General features: G+C 37.9%; 2 protein-coding genes across 3 annotated transcripts; one reads left to right on the top strand and one right to left on the bottom strand.

Annotated features, from left to right (window-relative positions):
* The first annotated feature begins 2,685 nt into the window (after positions 1-2,685).
* On the top strand, positions 2,686-4,436 carry LOC133721451 (uncharacterized). 2 transcript variants are annotated; one of them, XM_062148072.1, is made up of 2 exons: positions 2,686-2,995; positions 4,011-4,436. In XM_062148072.1, exons 1-2 carry the CDS (start codon positions 2,827-2,829, stop codon positions 4,283-4,285), a joined length of 444 nt encoding a protein of 147 aa, XP_062004056.1. In that variant the 5' UTR covers positions 2,686-2,826; the 3' UTR covers positions 4,286-4,436. The 2 variants fall into 2 exon arrangements, with proteins under 2 accessions (XP_062004056.1, XP_062004055.1); XM_062148071.1 differs by having other exon boundaries at positions 2,698-3,001.
* Positions 4,437-11,681: 7,245 nt separating this feature from the next.
* On the bottom strand, positions 11,682-15,071 carry LOC133719956 (zinc finger CCCH domain-containing protein 21-like). Its single transcript, XM_062146153.1, has 8 exons — positions 14,740-15,071; positions 13,749-13,833; positions 13,498-13,638; positions 13,316-13,404; positions 12,993-13,181; positions 12,725-12,855; positions 12,459-12,561; positions 11,682-12,135 (listed from the first exon to the last, which is right to left on the bottom strand). The coding sequence occupies exons 1-8, from the start codon at positions 14,908-14,910 to the stop codon at positions 11,959-11,961; spliced, it is 1,086 nt and encodes a 361-aa protein (XP_062002137.1). The 5' UTR covers positions 14,911-15,071; the 3' UTR covers positions 11,682-11,958.
* Between the last annotated feature and the right edge of the window lie 615 nt (positions 15,072-15,686).

Raw genomic sequence — 15,686 nt, 5'->3', positions numbered from 1 at the left:
CACCAACGGTGTCTGGACACTTAGGGGACTTTCAGAATGATACCCGAACTTACAATGTTATCAATATGATACCTGGACTCAATTTTTCTTATCAATATAGTACCTCCATCCAATCTCCGTTATGAAACCGTTAACTATGATCATGTGCCTCGCACGTGAGGAAAAAAATAAGGGTAAAAAAGACTTTTTCGTATGCCTTCAACCTTAAACGAGATCAAACACTCCATTCACTCCAAAAAAAAATTCTTCTTCATGCGTTAATTCTAGATTCCATGTGAGAAAAGAAAGAAAAAAAATATTTCAGAACCAATTCATATTCTTCAACCCAGATCAAATAAAAAGAACAAAAGTCATTCTAAAAAAAAAAGAACAAAGTCACCCAGATTATAGAAAGAGAGATGCCAATCTCTTCCCCATGGCTGCGCTGGTTGCTTTTCTCCGGACTCACATGTTGGGAAAATTTCAACCCATATAAAACTAGATCTTCAAAATGCAATTAGAAATCTAGCATTTTCACTATATGATTCATATAAGATCACTATAGAAACCAATACAATCGGAAACTAAAAATCAAAATATTCAAAATCTCAGCAGAAATCCACAAGGCCAACCTAGGTTTTCTAAGCCCAAATATTCACTTTAATCAAGAGAAATTGGTAGAGGAAGAAGACGAATTGGAAATGGTCTTCATGAATTTAGAGAAGAGAAATTCATGTTAGTAACACTTGAACCCAACAATTCTTCATCTTCATGTTCTTGAACCCAGCAAAAAAGCAAAAAAAGGAATCACAACAGTGTTGATTCATTCATGTTCTTGAACCCAGCAGAAAAAAAAAATCTAATCAATTGTTGAAGATGAAATTTTGGACTTGAGTTCTTGTTGATTAATTCAAGTATTGTTTGATAAGAAAAGAAACCCATAAACTCATACTCATACAAACCTTGAAACCAAGAACAAAGAACCCAGAAATTTGTCGCCGAAGATACACCAAACGTTCATGCAGGCTGGGAGTGAAGGTCGGCAGAGGCGGCGATGGCGGAGGGAGGTGTTCGAGCGGCGGAGGAGGAGGAGGAGGTTGCTCAGTGGCGGTGGAGCCAGTGGTCGCTGGTCGTGATTGAGGAGTAGCTCTTCTTGTGTCTGCTGTGATCCTCCGTGGCAGTAATCGCTTAAGGCGGCGCCGGTGTTCTTCAAGGCCATGACGTAGCCGAAATGGGCTGCTACTGAGATGGTTTGAAGCTTCATGATTCAAATCAGGGGAAGAAGAAGGAGAACCGCAAAAGAAGAAGAAAGAAAGGAGGCATAAAAAAAGAAAAATTGAATTTTGAAGATCTAGTTTCATATGGGTTGAAATTTTCCCAACATGTGGAGTCTGGAGAAAAGCAACCAGCGCAGCCATTGGAAGAGATTGGCATCTCTCTTTCTATAATCTGGGTTAATTTTTTTTTTTTTTTTTTAGAATGACTTTGTTTCTTTTTATTTGATCTGGGTTGAAGAATATGAATTGGTTCTGGAATTTTTATTTTTTTTCTTTTCTCACATGGAATCTAGAATTAACGCATGAAGAAGAATTTTTTTTGGAGTGAATGGAGTGTTTGATCTCGTTTAGGGTTGAAGGCATACAAAAAAGTCTTTTTTACCCTTATTTTTTTCCTCACGTGCGAGACACATGATCAAAGTTAACGGTTTCATAACGGAGATTGGACGGAGGTACTACATTGATAAGAAAAATTTAGTCCAGGTATCATATTGATAACATTGTAAGTTCGGGTATCATTCTGAAAGTCCCCTAAGTGTCCAGACACCGTTGGTGAATTTTTCCCTTCTTTTTTTGACTTTGTCAAGAGGAACTCAAAGGTTTCCTAGGCCTAAAATAAATCATTTCGGCGCATGTGAAAAGCTTCAACTGTGCATTTCAGCACAGTGCTTGACCACTTTGACAGCTTCGGGGTTTGAACCTAGGTTGGGGAGCACATCCAACTAGGCCACTTGCAGTGGTTAGAGCATCTTTAGCAATGCTAACCATTTTTTAATCAAATTTTAGCTAAAGTAGCTAAAAAGTTATTTTAGCTAGCCACTTTATAATTACGTCTGCATCAATGCTCTCTATTTTAGCTAGTTTTGAATTTATATTATTTTTTAAATGAAGATTAAATAGTTTAAATGTATTTATAAATTATATAAAATAACTTAAAAGGAATGTTTTAAATTATAGAGAGTCTCATCTCGCTCTCTATATTTAGGAGCGAGATAGCTAAAAGTCATAATAGAGAGCCACTTAGGAGTCTGGTGCAGCTGCTAAAATAGATAAAAAGCTAAACATGCAATAGCTAAGGAGCCAAAATAAAGAGTCTGCTAAAGATGCTCTTAGTAACTAACAATTCTTAAATTTTGATAATTCGTTTTGCCAACATGGTAATAAATTCATTTGATATCGTTTGGTTAGCGGAAATAATAATAATTATTATTTTTTAAAATTTCCATAAATTTTTGTTTCTACTACTTGAAAACTTACCAGGAAATTAATTTTCTAAGGAAATTTTAAGCAATGCAATTATATAATGAGAAATGAGTAATTAATGAAATGAAAGAGTGAGAAAGAATCCATTTCTTCCAATTCTTGTGTTTATAACTAAACAATACCTATAAGTTGTTGAACAAGATGGTCAATTGGTCATATGAGTATGTCTGCAGCAGGAGTATAGTGACACGTGTCAAAGGGAGAGACGGCATGAGAGAATTAGAGGCAGGCAATCTCCTAAGCGATAAGTTTGGGTATGTGAGAGAGAGAGAGAGCACCTGGAGATAAGCGAGATGCGAATCAGCAGATGGATATTCAAGCTCGACTGGGAAGCGTAGCTTCTCATCACTTTTTCTGGATCACTCCAAAACGCAAACCTTCATCTTCTTCTTCTTCTTCTTCTTCTCGTTCTTCGCCATTGAAACCTTTCTGCAACAAAAGAGGCTCCAAAGAACCCCAGCAAAACGGTGACAGTGGTAATGGTAATTAACATTTTCTTTCTACCTCATTGATGCTAGGACGAGCTTATGTTTTGCACGTGTTTTAATAATTCTGGATTTCCCAATTCTAAGGTTACAGCACTCACTTCATCATGCGTAGAGTGATCCACATATGGTTACAATTAAAGTAATTAGAGCTAGTAAGTTAGGGTGTGATCTAGAGAAACGAAGAATCTGTTAGTATGACATATCCTCTAGTGTAAGCAATACGTCATGGGTAGGTTAGAGAAATAGAGACATACAAAATCGTCTATGTTTATAATTATTTGCTTAAATTTGACAATTATCAATAATGTATCTGTACTTTTTCAAAGTTAGGTATGCGTCATATGAGCGGCATGTGATGAGTAAAGGAATTGGTGGAGTGAGAAATTTTGTTAGTGTGGGAGGCACCTGAGTATGTCGTGTTAAAAACACATTAGAAGGTCATACTCAAGTCCATAATTATTTTGTAGTAGTCTTTTGATCCAGTTTTTCTAGCACTTCCATTTTTTATTAGCGCTCCTTTGTTAGCAAGACATGGAGGTTCTAGTTAGTCACTAATTAGATTCTTTTTCACCATTTTTACTGGTTTAGTTATAAAGTTGAGAGGAGATTACCCTGAATCAAAAGGAGCACATTTCGCAAAGACTTAAGGTGGCTCTGCCACTGCATAGGTTTGTGTGAGACAGAGAACCTATACCATTGCCTAACCGGCCTTAGAATTATTGCTTAGTTTTGCCTGTTATATTAATTTGGAGTAATTTGTTAAATGTATTCCCCTCTTGCAAAACTATCACATAAATAGCATCTGGTTAATACTTTAACAGAGGACGTATATATTGTCAGCTGATGGTTAGGGTTGAGACCGAGCACATATACGACCTACTTGCCTTAATATTAGTGCTTAATTCGGCCTATTACTAATGTTGATATATCACCAAATTGAGTACTACCAGCTGCTGATCATAAACCTCACCATGGTTCAATGTTGATCCACATACTTGAGCAGGTGATAAATTCTCAACAGATTGGGACAAGGCCTGGTCAAACATCAAGAAGCAAAAGAAGAACAAGAAGAGCTTCTTCTCAAAATTCTCTCCAAACAAGTATGTGACCTGGGATCCCAGGCCTTCTGATTATCCACCATCTGAGGAAGTTGATCCCATCAAGAGGACAGAGAGGTCCAACCTTATGTTATGGACTAGCCCAAGGTTTACTCTAGCAGGAGCCATTGTAATTGTCACCTTCCTCTTGGTTTACACCATTATTGTACCATCAAGGTAATTAATTTCAGTACTACAAGAAAATAAGGCCTCATTTTTATGTAAATAACTAAACGTATGATGGTTTGTTGATGAGGAAACTGCTATTTGGGGAAGCAATTCTAAATGTGACTTGTTATGTAAGTAAGTCCAACTACTTGTTTATTTCTTCAGCTGTTGTTAATTTCTCTCAATCCCTAGCATCTATCTTTGACTTTGATATTTGTTAGGACTTAGGAAACAGATTGTCCCTGATATGTCCAATAACAGAATGATTATACTAACATCATACAATCGTCATTGGTATGCCCAATTAAGGGTAGCTGGATTTTTAGTGCACGACTTCCATTCAAATGCTGTTCAATGAAGCTCTATTCCTATTTCCTGGATAGCGTAACATATATATAGACCTCATTTGGTTTCCGGATTATACTCACTATAGGCTTGATAATGAGAGAAGAATTATTTTTCATTTTTTGTAACTATAAATTCGAGAGAAAGAATCCTACTGGATGGGAAAATATGCTCAAAACTTATCCGTCTTCTCGTTTTTGCTCTTCCCTTCCTGTGGGAAATTGATTTTGCCATTCCGCGAGTTAAATAGGGCTTAGTTTCTTTGGTAGTGGTGTAGTACTTATATTTTAGTTGAACAAGACATCGAATTATATGTAGAAGTTCTTTACATATAAAACTCTTGCTTGGATAACTCATGACCTGAAGGAATAGAGGTCAAGATTTCTGAAGATTGAATTTATTTTATTTACAGGGTCTGGTCAAAGTATGCATTTTTCTTTTTGTTCTTTCGTAATTGATTCTGGTGTTGAAATACAATCCTCTACTGTCCCCTCCTGTCTGCTCTTCATAGCCAAAAAACATACAAACTAACGAAGTACCAGACTTTAGAGGACTGCTCAATTGCATACAGCTATCAGCCAAACCAAACTATTTGTGATGCTAACAAGAATGATGAGAGAGTTAGCCATGAATGCACACGAGCATAAGCCATAGTGGTCAGCATAACAGCTTTCTTACTTGATAATTATGTCTATATGTTCTGCTTTTAAGTAGAAGCAGAGAAACCCATCAATAAGTTTGCCATTAAAATTTGAAGCCTATACAGACCTAGTCTCCACATCGCCCATGTTTGATCTCTATGCTTCTCCATTATTGGTGAACGTAGATGATTATAGTGATTTGATCCAATTCGGTTTCCACTTTTTTGTGTTCACTTCACCAGAAGAGGACATCTGTGATTTAATTGTCTGCTCTTTGCACCAGAAGAGCTTCTCAAGTCATTTTCTTAGGGGGACAGTGGAGACTCATTACCAGAGATGTTGATACAGCACTTATTATGTACAAGAATTTTGTTGAGCTCATTTGGTATAGGCCAAAGACTTTGACTGCTTAAGATTCAAGTCTTTTGTGCAGCAGCTGTCAGTACAGTTTTCCTAATCTTTCTAATCTTAATGTTGAGATAGTGTGAAGTGTAGAAAATAAAGCGCTTGCATAGAAGTTTGTAAGGTATTGCTGCTTCATCCGATGTCAATTGGTTTAGGGGGTGATGCTCTAGCTTCTTCATAGTATCAGTGTAGGTTAACCTTACGTATCTGGTCGAGTGGTAACATGTTTTTCAAGCCACCCAGTTTAGTTGTGAATGATTGGCTCGAGTCTTACCACATGCTTGGCTCGGTAATTTGGAATGCATCACCTTGTAAAATTAGATTCTATCTCTATTACTATCAATGAGAGCTTATATATAAAGGGATTGTAGAACTATTGTCAATTGATTTTAGATCGTGTGCTCTAACTTCTTCAAGAGTGGAAAAGATATTTTAAGCAGTGCGTTACCATAAATTTATCTTCTCTTGCAAATGCATGTCAGAATTGTGACGTGATTGAACACAATTAAGCTAATGCTCTGATTAACCCTGCTTAGATCATTGATAGTTTCGAACTGTGAATGATATGACTCCACTGCTTGACATCATATTGTGAGGATACATCACTAGTTTATTGAGAACTAAGCTTATATTGCAAAGAGTATTATCTGTTTAGGTGGACCCTTTGCACTGATTGACAAATTAAGTATGCAAATCCCTTCGAGGAAGCAACCTTTTCCCTGTTAATTCTTCTAAGCTTTGAAATTAAAATACTAAATGGAAGTGAACGTTAACATCAGAAAATAGTGCATTTTCCTCGTGCGTGCGTTTTGCACTCACTCTCTGCCTCCCCATCAACATTATAAAAGCTGTCTCATTCCACAAAAACAAAGCATAGGTTCAATTTTTTCTGTTCTTCAACTCGAAAATTCCAAAGCAATGGCTGTATCTATTGCAAAATCCAAGCCTTCAAACACAATCAAGCTCAGGCTTCCTCCAAAGAGAGGCAAGATCATAGCTAAAATAGCTACTGAGTTTACCAAGTTGGTGGTTCGATTAGCTTCAAAAGCTGGAAGACGACTGTGCCGCAACAGAAAGGTGGCAACAGAGGATTCAGCAAAGGCTTCAGAAGTGCATTGATGTCTTCTGCCTTTCAACTCCTGAAACCTAACCTTCTTCCATGTCTTAGCTAGCAGTGCTGCATCATATATGCAGTAGAGCAATAATTTCAGGACACCCTCCTGTTCAAATTGCATGAGAAGTTTTGTAATTACCAATCTGTTGGGGGTGTGCTTTGAAGTTGTGTATTTATCTATTCTTATCATAATAAACTTCTATCTTCTTACTCATTTCCATTTTATTACATTACGTTATTAAGGATGGATTTTCCTCCTTAGAAGATTATGTCCTGGTATTTCTGTATGGGTTTAGGATTTGAACCAAAAAGGCAAAAAGTAGTGCTAGTTATATACTCTAAGCAAATTCTAAATTCTGTAAAATATTATTTGGACCTAATATTATCTACATTAAGTAAATAACAAACTGATTAAACTTATTACAATAAATGGGAAATATATGAATTATCTACCTAGACACCTAATGAGCTTTGGTATGTCACTCATATGGTTAGGAATCCATTTTGATAAAGATAAATATCTAATTAGTTGATATGATAATTATAACATCTTTCAGAAATAACTCATTGGCTAGAATCAAGGATTCTTTTATGAGAAGACCTATCTAGCTTGTATATATAGGTGCTTGAAGTCCCTATTCACTGTGTGACAAAACATTCAGTCCTGCCCCATAGAGAGGAGTTAAACACATAGTTGAGTAGAAGATTTCTTGCGTGTGGCTGCTTGAAGTTTTAGAGCTCGGATTATTTGTGTTGAATAGCTGTGTTGTTGTTACTGCTTTTGAAGGAATGACTGTTGTGCATGAAGTAGGTGATGCATCTCCTCTTGTTGTATTCTAGTTCATATTGTATTGATCATTTGGTTGTGTTTATGCATTTTGTGAAACGATTTTGGTTTGCTCATTAAGTTAACAAATTCTTGACCATAACTGCATGCATTCGCCAATGAGATAACATTAGCCATCACATCATTTGGGCATGAAAATTTGGGAATCTTTACTCTCTTAGTATCGTTGGATCGCCCTTGATGAATGTCGATGTTGAGCTATAATGAGTCATGCTCAAACATGGAACCTCAGCAACATAGAAAACATGTATTGCAGTGCTACGTTTGAGCTTACCTTGTATACTTATTCTGTTTTTACATAAAAACTTATCGAACTTTTGACCTACCCTATTCCTAATCCGTTTCCGTAGATACCTTCACTAGCTTGTAAAGGATTCTTTGGCTAGAATCAGTGCTTCATTGGCTAGAATCAAGGATTCTTTTATGGGAAGACCTATCTAGCTTGTATATATAGGTGCTTGAAGTCCCTATTCACTGTGTGACAAAACATTCAGTCCTGCCCCATAGAGAGGAGTTAAACACATAGTTGAGTAGAAGATTTCTTGCGTGTGGCTGCTTGAAGTTTTGGAGCTCGGATTATTTGTGTTGAATAGCTGTGTTGCTGTTACTGCTTTTGAAGGAATGACTGTTGTGCATGAAGTAGGTGATGCATCTCCTCTTGTTGTATTCTAGTTCATATTGTATTGATCATTTGGTTGTGTTTATGCATTTTGTGAAACGATCTTGGTTTGCTCATTAAGTTAACAAATTCTTGACCATAACTGCATGCATTCGCCAATGAGATAACATTAGCCGTCACATCATTTGGGCATGAAAATTTGGGAATCTTTACTCTCTTAGTATCGTTGGATCGCCCTTGATGAATGTCGATGTTGAGCTATAATGAGTCATGCTCAAACATGGAACCTCAGCAACATAGAAAACATGTATTGCAGTGCTCCGTTTGAGATTACCTTGTATACTTATTCTGTTTTTACATAAAAACTTATCGAACTTTTGACCTACCCTATTCCTAATCCGTTTCCGTAGATACCTTCACTTGGAATTTTGGGCTAACCTCTTGGTACCTTGTGATTCAGGGCACGAAAATGGCAGATCATCTTATCTTCTTGAGATCTTTCATTCCTTAATTTCTTTTCCCTAACCTAAATTCTATCCGGTAGCAAAAGACCTTATCTGCTTTCTATTAGAGCAAGTGCACCCGTAGTCAAGAAAATGCAAAGTCGAGAAGTCAAGAATTCGACCAGTCAAGCTACTATTCACTGCCATTAGACATAGGTTTACACCCGTTGTTTTTCTTGCCCGGTCAACACTGTTCACGTAATTCACTGTTCACGTAGTTCACCATTGGATTTAGCTGAGCACATTACTGTTCATATATTACGGTTTACTGTTACTGTCGCATTTACTGTTCACTATTCATAGTACTGTTCACATTGGGATCAAAATCACTTAAGAAGCCAACCCAGCGCTGCCAAGTGTCCTGCCTCTTTGCTTTTCTTCCTGACGTCACCCACGTTCCTCACAATATCAAGCTGGCAGCTCCATGACTTTGGGCAAGAAAAAAGTCACAGACTTGCCCTTTTTTTTGACCTCAGTCATGCAAAGCCAAGCTTTGCCCAGTCAAGCTTGGGCCGGTGGAAAGTTGTTTTCTGCAAAGCCCGGTCACCACGTCAAGATTCCTCCTTTTTGCCCGGGCAATCCACCACCGGTGGACTTGCTCTTAGAAGGAAGAAGCAAAGACTTCATACATATCAGTGATGCTAATTCAATTCCTACTAGACAATGATAAGACACCTTATGAAAATTGTTGCCTTTAGGAGATGCACTTCATTATAATACGGTTAATACCTGGACAAATTTGGTGTATTTTGTCTTCGCTTTACTTTTTTATTTTCTCAACCAATTTAAGTAATATCTCCGTACAGCAGTGCAATCATATCTGATCGAGCACTGTCTCGATAATTCGATATCCACTCGTGCAAGCATCTGTGACCAAAAGGCAGAGCAACGTTCTTCAGTTGAAGCGACAGTCCCCTCATTATGTTGTCGATCTATCTATCCCAACCATAAGAAAATAAAGCAGCACTATTCATAGTCAAATACTTATACATAATCATTTAGCTTTAGAACCAGCACTGGAGATAGGGATATTTTCAGCCACCAATGATTGTCCTGCTCGGTTGGTACTTTTACCATTCTAATCCCTCTGCCCGACAGTTAAAAAGACTATCTAGTTAACACTATCTGGTTCAATATTTTTCTCCATGGCAGATTTAAGAATTTTTATTCTTGCAGTGAGAAGTAGAAGTCTTCAGATCAACCAGTTTTGCATTCCAAAGTGCTCATATCTTGGTTTCTTTGAGACAATTAATCTAACATGTTTGTCCCACACTTTAAAGGTGGAAAAAAAAAAAAAAACATACGGACCTTTATGTAGTCTGACGCAAAAACAAAAAATTGAAGTGTGAGTGGCATCCTTCAGGAACATTACAGCATGAACGTGTAAATTGATCCTCAGTGATCATAGATGGAATCCAGACCCTTTCTTGGGTCTTTTTGTGTGCTTATTTTTGCTCCGACTTATAATCATAGTTTTGTTACACCACAGTATGCGTGTGAGATCAAAAGAGTAATGGATTTCATATCATTTTCGGGCGTCGATATAAGGATTGAATATGAACCAATAAATTTTTAATTGAGAATGGTACTATATTTTTCCAAGTTCATGCATCTAACAAAGCTGACTCTCTGTTTGTTACATAATTTCCTTCTTCTAGATGAGCTTGCCCAAAAAAGAGGCTCGTAGACTTTGAAACACACTGTTGCTCATAGATTGGTTAAGTTTGACTTTTGCCAGAGTTCCTTGCGAGACTTGGAAAGCTTAATTATGCACTCCCGTGGTGTACGTTTGTTGCTTCTGCTGATGTTAGTAGTTTTATAGTTTTTGCAAGCTTGGCTTCCCCACCCAAATACCTCCAAGGGAACACCAAAACAGTGAGAGATAAGTTTTGGTTCCCTCGGAACTTTTTTTTCTCATATTATTAGGCAGGTTTATTTTGGATTTATATATCCATTCGTGGTGGCCGGTGGGTTAGGTATCACGTCTTCATGTTGGTCACCTTATAAGGGTATTGCAGCCGACAGAAAATGCTGCATCTAGTCTTTTGTAGTAGCTGGGGAACCAGAGTGATAAAGTAATCTGGGGTTCACATCCAAAATTAATTGGCAATGGATGGAGTGACCCAAACCTTTATAAACCCATAAGCAAGGTCCCATTTTTCCGATGTATATATTCTCAACACGCCCCCGCACGTGTGGCGAATTTTTAAGCCATACACGTGGATAACTTTGGGTGACGTGGAGCCCGTGTGGCCGCAAGACATGCACACGTGGGTAACCCGCTCTGATACCATGAAAGAAAGCTTGAGAAAATAGAGAGAGAAAGCTAAAATTCACATGAAAAAATGAGCCGAGCTACTTCATTACAAGCTGGTAGGGGGTTTATATAGTACCAGCTGAGATCAGCTATGATAAAGTAATCTGGGGTTCACATCCAAAACCAATTGGTAATGGATGGAGTGGCCCAAACCCTTATAAACCCATAGGCAATGTCCCATTTTTCCCATGTGGGATGTATATATTCTCAACACAGAGAACTAGTACCATGAGATTTGCCCTTTGATCTGTTTCTGTTTCTTGACGAAAATGTTAAAAGGGTCGAAACTCCAATCGGGAATCAAGAATGATATTCTACTGGGTCAACACACCTCCATTTATATGGTAACAATAATGAAATTGTCATACTAAGAGGGAAGGCCAAGATAGAAGAGCTGTGCTAGGGCAATGCCAGTCCTGGTGTAGCGTTTACGAAATAGAAAGGGAGGTCATATTGAGATTTGTCACTTCAGTTCAAGGTCGAAAACCCATATGTCCAACATTTATAACATAATTCATACCATGTCTAACAACCCCATTCTCAAGGGCGGACTGGATGGTGAAGCTGTAAGATTCACTACCCAAGACCATATCCACCATATAAGAAAGATCAGTATCATGCATCTGGAAGAACAAGACCAGGTACACTAGCATAAACCAATAGAAGACACATTTCTAGCGAATGCATTCTAATATGCTCAAGTTACAAAACAATGATTTTTGTAAGAGGAAATCCACCACTGAAAATAGATACAAGATGCAGAAGCACCTAAGATCCATGAGGATAGTAGGTAATCGATGGGGAGGAGCTATGATTTAAGGGCTACAAGTGTACAGAAAATAATATGGAGTCCACACTCGGGAAGTATGCAGACTTTGGGCTGCCTCTCTTTGGCTTAAGCACTAGTGCCTGGCTCTTGAATTGTTACCTTTGATAGGCTTGCTTCCAACTCGTTTAACTCATTTATGTCCAAGTCGTCGTCATCAACATCGTCATCGATGTTGGTAGCTTTGGCATCGCCATCAGCTGTTGCTGAGCTATTTGGCCCACCTCCATTAGCATTGTTACTAACCTGAAGATAAACAACAGAATATAAGAGTACAACAATTAACAAATAGTCCATCCAATTCAGTTCTAGTTACACATTACCATGTCTAAGGAACAATGTAAATAGTAATTGAATTAAATTAACCTGAATCTCTCATTTAATCTTTTGGCAATGATGCGGAGTGTAGAACAGTTGATTTAAAGCTTCTAACTAGATTCAAGCTTAGGCATAGGAACTATTAGTGATTTAGTTCCATGTCATAACACTACACCCAGTGCAATAGCATAAAGAGCGAGAGTTTTGAGAAAGCAAGTTCAGTGGGTAACAAATGATAAGTCAGAACTAACCTTCTTTTCAGCAACTTCAGATTCTTTATCTCTTTGATACTTCTCAGATGCCTCAGCATCATCCACAAATAAGGTTGAATCTGACAAAAACAGTTCACGACCACTGCGATGGAATGAAAAGTATAACATTGTTAGCAACTATCCATAGTAGCCAAATAGAATTCCCTCCATTTTGAAAGAAGATTGTTCACGTTAAATCCATTTTCTCTTTATCTAACATCTTCTTCCCGGAGGGGAAAGAGGTTTGAGATAGAGAGGGGAAACACCTCATACGGTCATTCTTAGCCCGCTCTGCCATTTTTGAAGCCAAGCCAGCATCTCTTTCTGCTATCTTTTTCTTCTTCCATTGCATGAACAACTCAGGAGTCATTGGAGTTGAAGTTTTCAACTTAGCACGCTAAAACCAAAAAACAGCACATTTGGTTAGTTACACATTATGGATGAAGGAATGAAAACAAGGATAAAGTGAAAGGCATTCAGACCAGACATTCAAACTGGAATATAAAACTTGATGGAAAGGCTTGTTTGAATAACCTGATCTTCAATCTCCTCCTCAATAGGTATCTTTTCAGTCTCTTCCTCCAATAGAGCTTTCATCTGAGACTTCAGAACATATCCTGGAGGAAGAGCATGCCTGTAATGGCAATCTTTACCACCATTGGGGCAGACCCAAAACCAACCATATTGTTTTTTCTCCACTGCTTCCAAAAAGTATTTACAAACCTGTACACATCCGAAAGCAAGCGAATGAGATGTTTGGAAGCTCATCAATGGTTTGAAGATCCTTATGCCAATAAGCATGTAGAAAGTTGGAAACTAGAACACAGATTAGGGACAATTAGGAGAAAAAAACTTACAATATCAGTTGGTTTGTTTATATTGTACTCTTTTCTCTTTGACTCCACAACTTTCTCCAAAGTTTCTTGATCCCATTCCTCCATTGTTTCTAATAGATAATATATAACTCAGAACAACATAAACCATAAGGAAATCTAAAATGCCTAGAAATCAACAACGAATTGAAGTTTCTATATGGTACCATTTTGACGCTTATCACTGTAAAGATCAATCTTTTCTCCTTTCCTCTGAACATTCAAATCATGTGAGAACTTGCATTTGAAACCTTTAGCACACTGCCCCGCTTTATAAAACTCGCATAATATAGACTTAGGATCAACACCTAAACAAATAAGCATTTAGCACCACATCAAATCTAAGTCTCAACAACAAGATGTACACATAAAAATTTCAATGATTTCGGGTTCCAAAAGAATAAAAAACATTACTTACCAACTGGTACTTTTGGTTGACTGATAGCAACCTTAAACAACTCATTTAGTTCCTTGTCCTTTGCCTTCTCTTCCTCCTTCTTTTTCTGTTAATTATCACAATGTCATACACATAATTTCTCTCAGTATCTTGGTCAGAACTGAAACCCAACAGTAAGCATGCTGGCCAAATCTAACCACGAGGTCTTTTTGGTCCAGAGAGAAATGCACATGATAGCACAAGAGTCGGCCAATAACCAAAAATTAAATTAAAGAAAAAAATGAGTGTATCCTGATTACTAAATTTTCTACCATCTACTGTGTCATTCTCTCCTTTTGCAGGCAATCCTATATGGCTATATCATCCTCTTCTCTATCTATCCAGTTTCCTAATACTTCTACTATCTAAAGTCCAAAATCCTAAGGCCACAACCCACCTTTGTTTTCCTACATCAATACGAAGGCCCCTTCATCTCATTCATCTATAGTCACTCTATTGGTACCTTGAAGTCTCCTCCCATCTCACCTCTGTCAGGTACCCCCCCCCAAAACTCAGTCTCCTTGGAACCATTTTTCATTTCCTTCCATGCAAACCTCACTTTTATGCAAAACATATCTGCTCCATACCTTTCATACTAGGCAATAGGCATTCTTCCAGTTCCCACAGACACATATCTCAGGAACTAAATTAGCTAATCCCAATTCCACAAAGACCAGGAAAACTTGCCTCAGGCCTGTGTTGCGATTTGAGTATCAATATCATAGGTGTACCCCAAATTACAATAACTAGTTTCCATTTTCTGGAAAAATGGCGCGCGTATTGCTAATTTCAATCTCAAAACGTTTCGCGTTTCGGACGAAAACACGAAACGTTTCGATCGTGACGGAGATCATACCGCAAACGGAGTTAGAAATTAAAAACACAAATCCACCATTAAGCTAATTAACCAAGAAATTAAATATGAAGAAAAAAAAAAAAAAAAAAAAAAAAAAGATTGAAGGGGAAATGGAACCTTAGCAGCGGTTTTGGAGAGATCAGGCTTGGGCTGGACGGACTGCTTGAGAGTCTGGACGTACTTCTGGACATTCTTGCTCTTATTCTTGTTCTTGAGCCCGAAGGTCTTGTCCTCGACGATCTTCTGCTTCTTTGCCAAATCGGCCTTCGCTTGCTGCTTCGGCGGCATCGGTTATCGGCATCAAATGGCGCCCTTCCAATTTCCGATGATTCGGAAATTTCCCAGGTGATGATGATACTGATCTGAATGCTTATCTGGTTGGACGGGGGTGTCTTTGATTTAGACGGCACGGGGCTTACCAGAAGCTTCCGTTAGTTTCCCGATATGCCCCTGGGATTCTCCACGTGGCGGGGCTTTTGAGGGGGTGATGAGACTGCCCTTGTGTAAATTCTTCCCGCTTTCCACAGACTTGGCGCCACCTCAGACCCCAAAACATTGCGTTTTAGGTATAGACGTGACCAACTTGTATTTGGCACGAAAGAAAAAAAAATAAAACAAACTGATGTTGTTCTGGAGTGTAGGCTGTGTAGTAAAATGATTTGAATGATTTGATATGAGTTTGAATTCTGTTTTGAGGGCGAAGGAAGATGGTTGATCTGTTATCTTATGCTTATTAAGCATGTACTAGATTGCACACAAAAGAAGAGAGTAAACTTTATGCCCTCTGATCATTGCTTGAGAGCAATTGAATCTCTATTTTGAATTAAAAAGGTATCACACATAATAGTAGTGTTAAAAAAAAAAACCGGATAATACTTTTCTCGAAATCAATTTGAACATACTTGTCCAAACTTTATATCTTACTCTTTTTTATTAGGGAAAATCGTCTAAACGGTGTCTGAACTTTTCCAGACTATTAATTTTCATACCTATACTTCAAAAAATATCAAAATGGTACCTGAGTGTTTGAACCCGACCCAATTTCCGTACCTAGAAACAGTAAA

This window comes from Rosa rugosa, chromosome 7 (assembly GCF_958449725.1).
Source record: "Rosa rugosa chromosome 7, drRosRugo1.1, whole genome shotgun sequence".
Lineage (NCBI taxonomy): Eukaryota > Viridiplantae > Streptophyta > Magnoliopsida > Rosales > Rosaceae > Rosa > Rosa rugosa.
Note: the sequence above shows the minus strand (reverse complement) of the source record. Positions and strands in the feature narration are given on the sequence as shown.

What these genes read in the sequence shown, in the direction of transcription:
- LOC133721451 (XM_062148071.1), top strand. Translation starts at nt 2,827, where the DNA reads ATGGATATTCAAGCTCGACTGGGAAGCGTAGCTTCTCATCACTTTTTC. An exon ending in AAACGGTGACAGTGGTAATG is followed by an intron (nt 3,002 to 4,010) that starts GTAATTAACATT and finishes ATACTTGAGCAG; the next exon opens with GTGATAAATTCTCAACAGAT.
- LOC133719956 (XM_062146153.1), bottom strand. Translation starts at nt 14,910, where the DNA reads ATGCCGCCGAAGCAGCAAGCGAAGGCCGATTTGGCAAAGAAGCAGAAG. An exon ending in CAGTGATAAGCGTCAAAATG is followed by an intron (nt 13,405 to 13,497) that starts GTACCATATAGA and finishes ATTATCTATTAG; the next exon opens with AAACAATGGAGGAATGGGAT. An exon ending in GCTAAGAATGACCGTATGAG is followed by an intron (nt 12,562 to 12,724) that starts GTGTTTCCCCTC and finishes ATTCCATCGCAG; the next exon opens with TGGTCGTGAACTGTTTTTGT.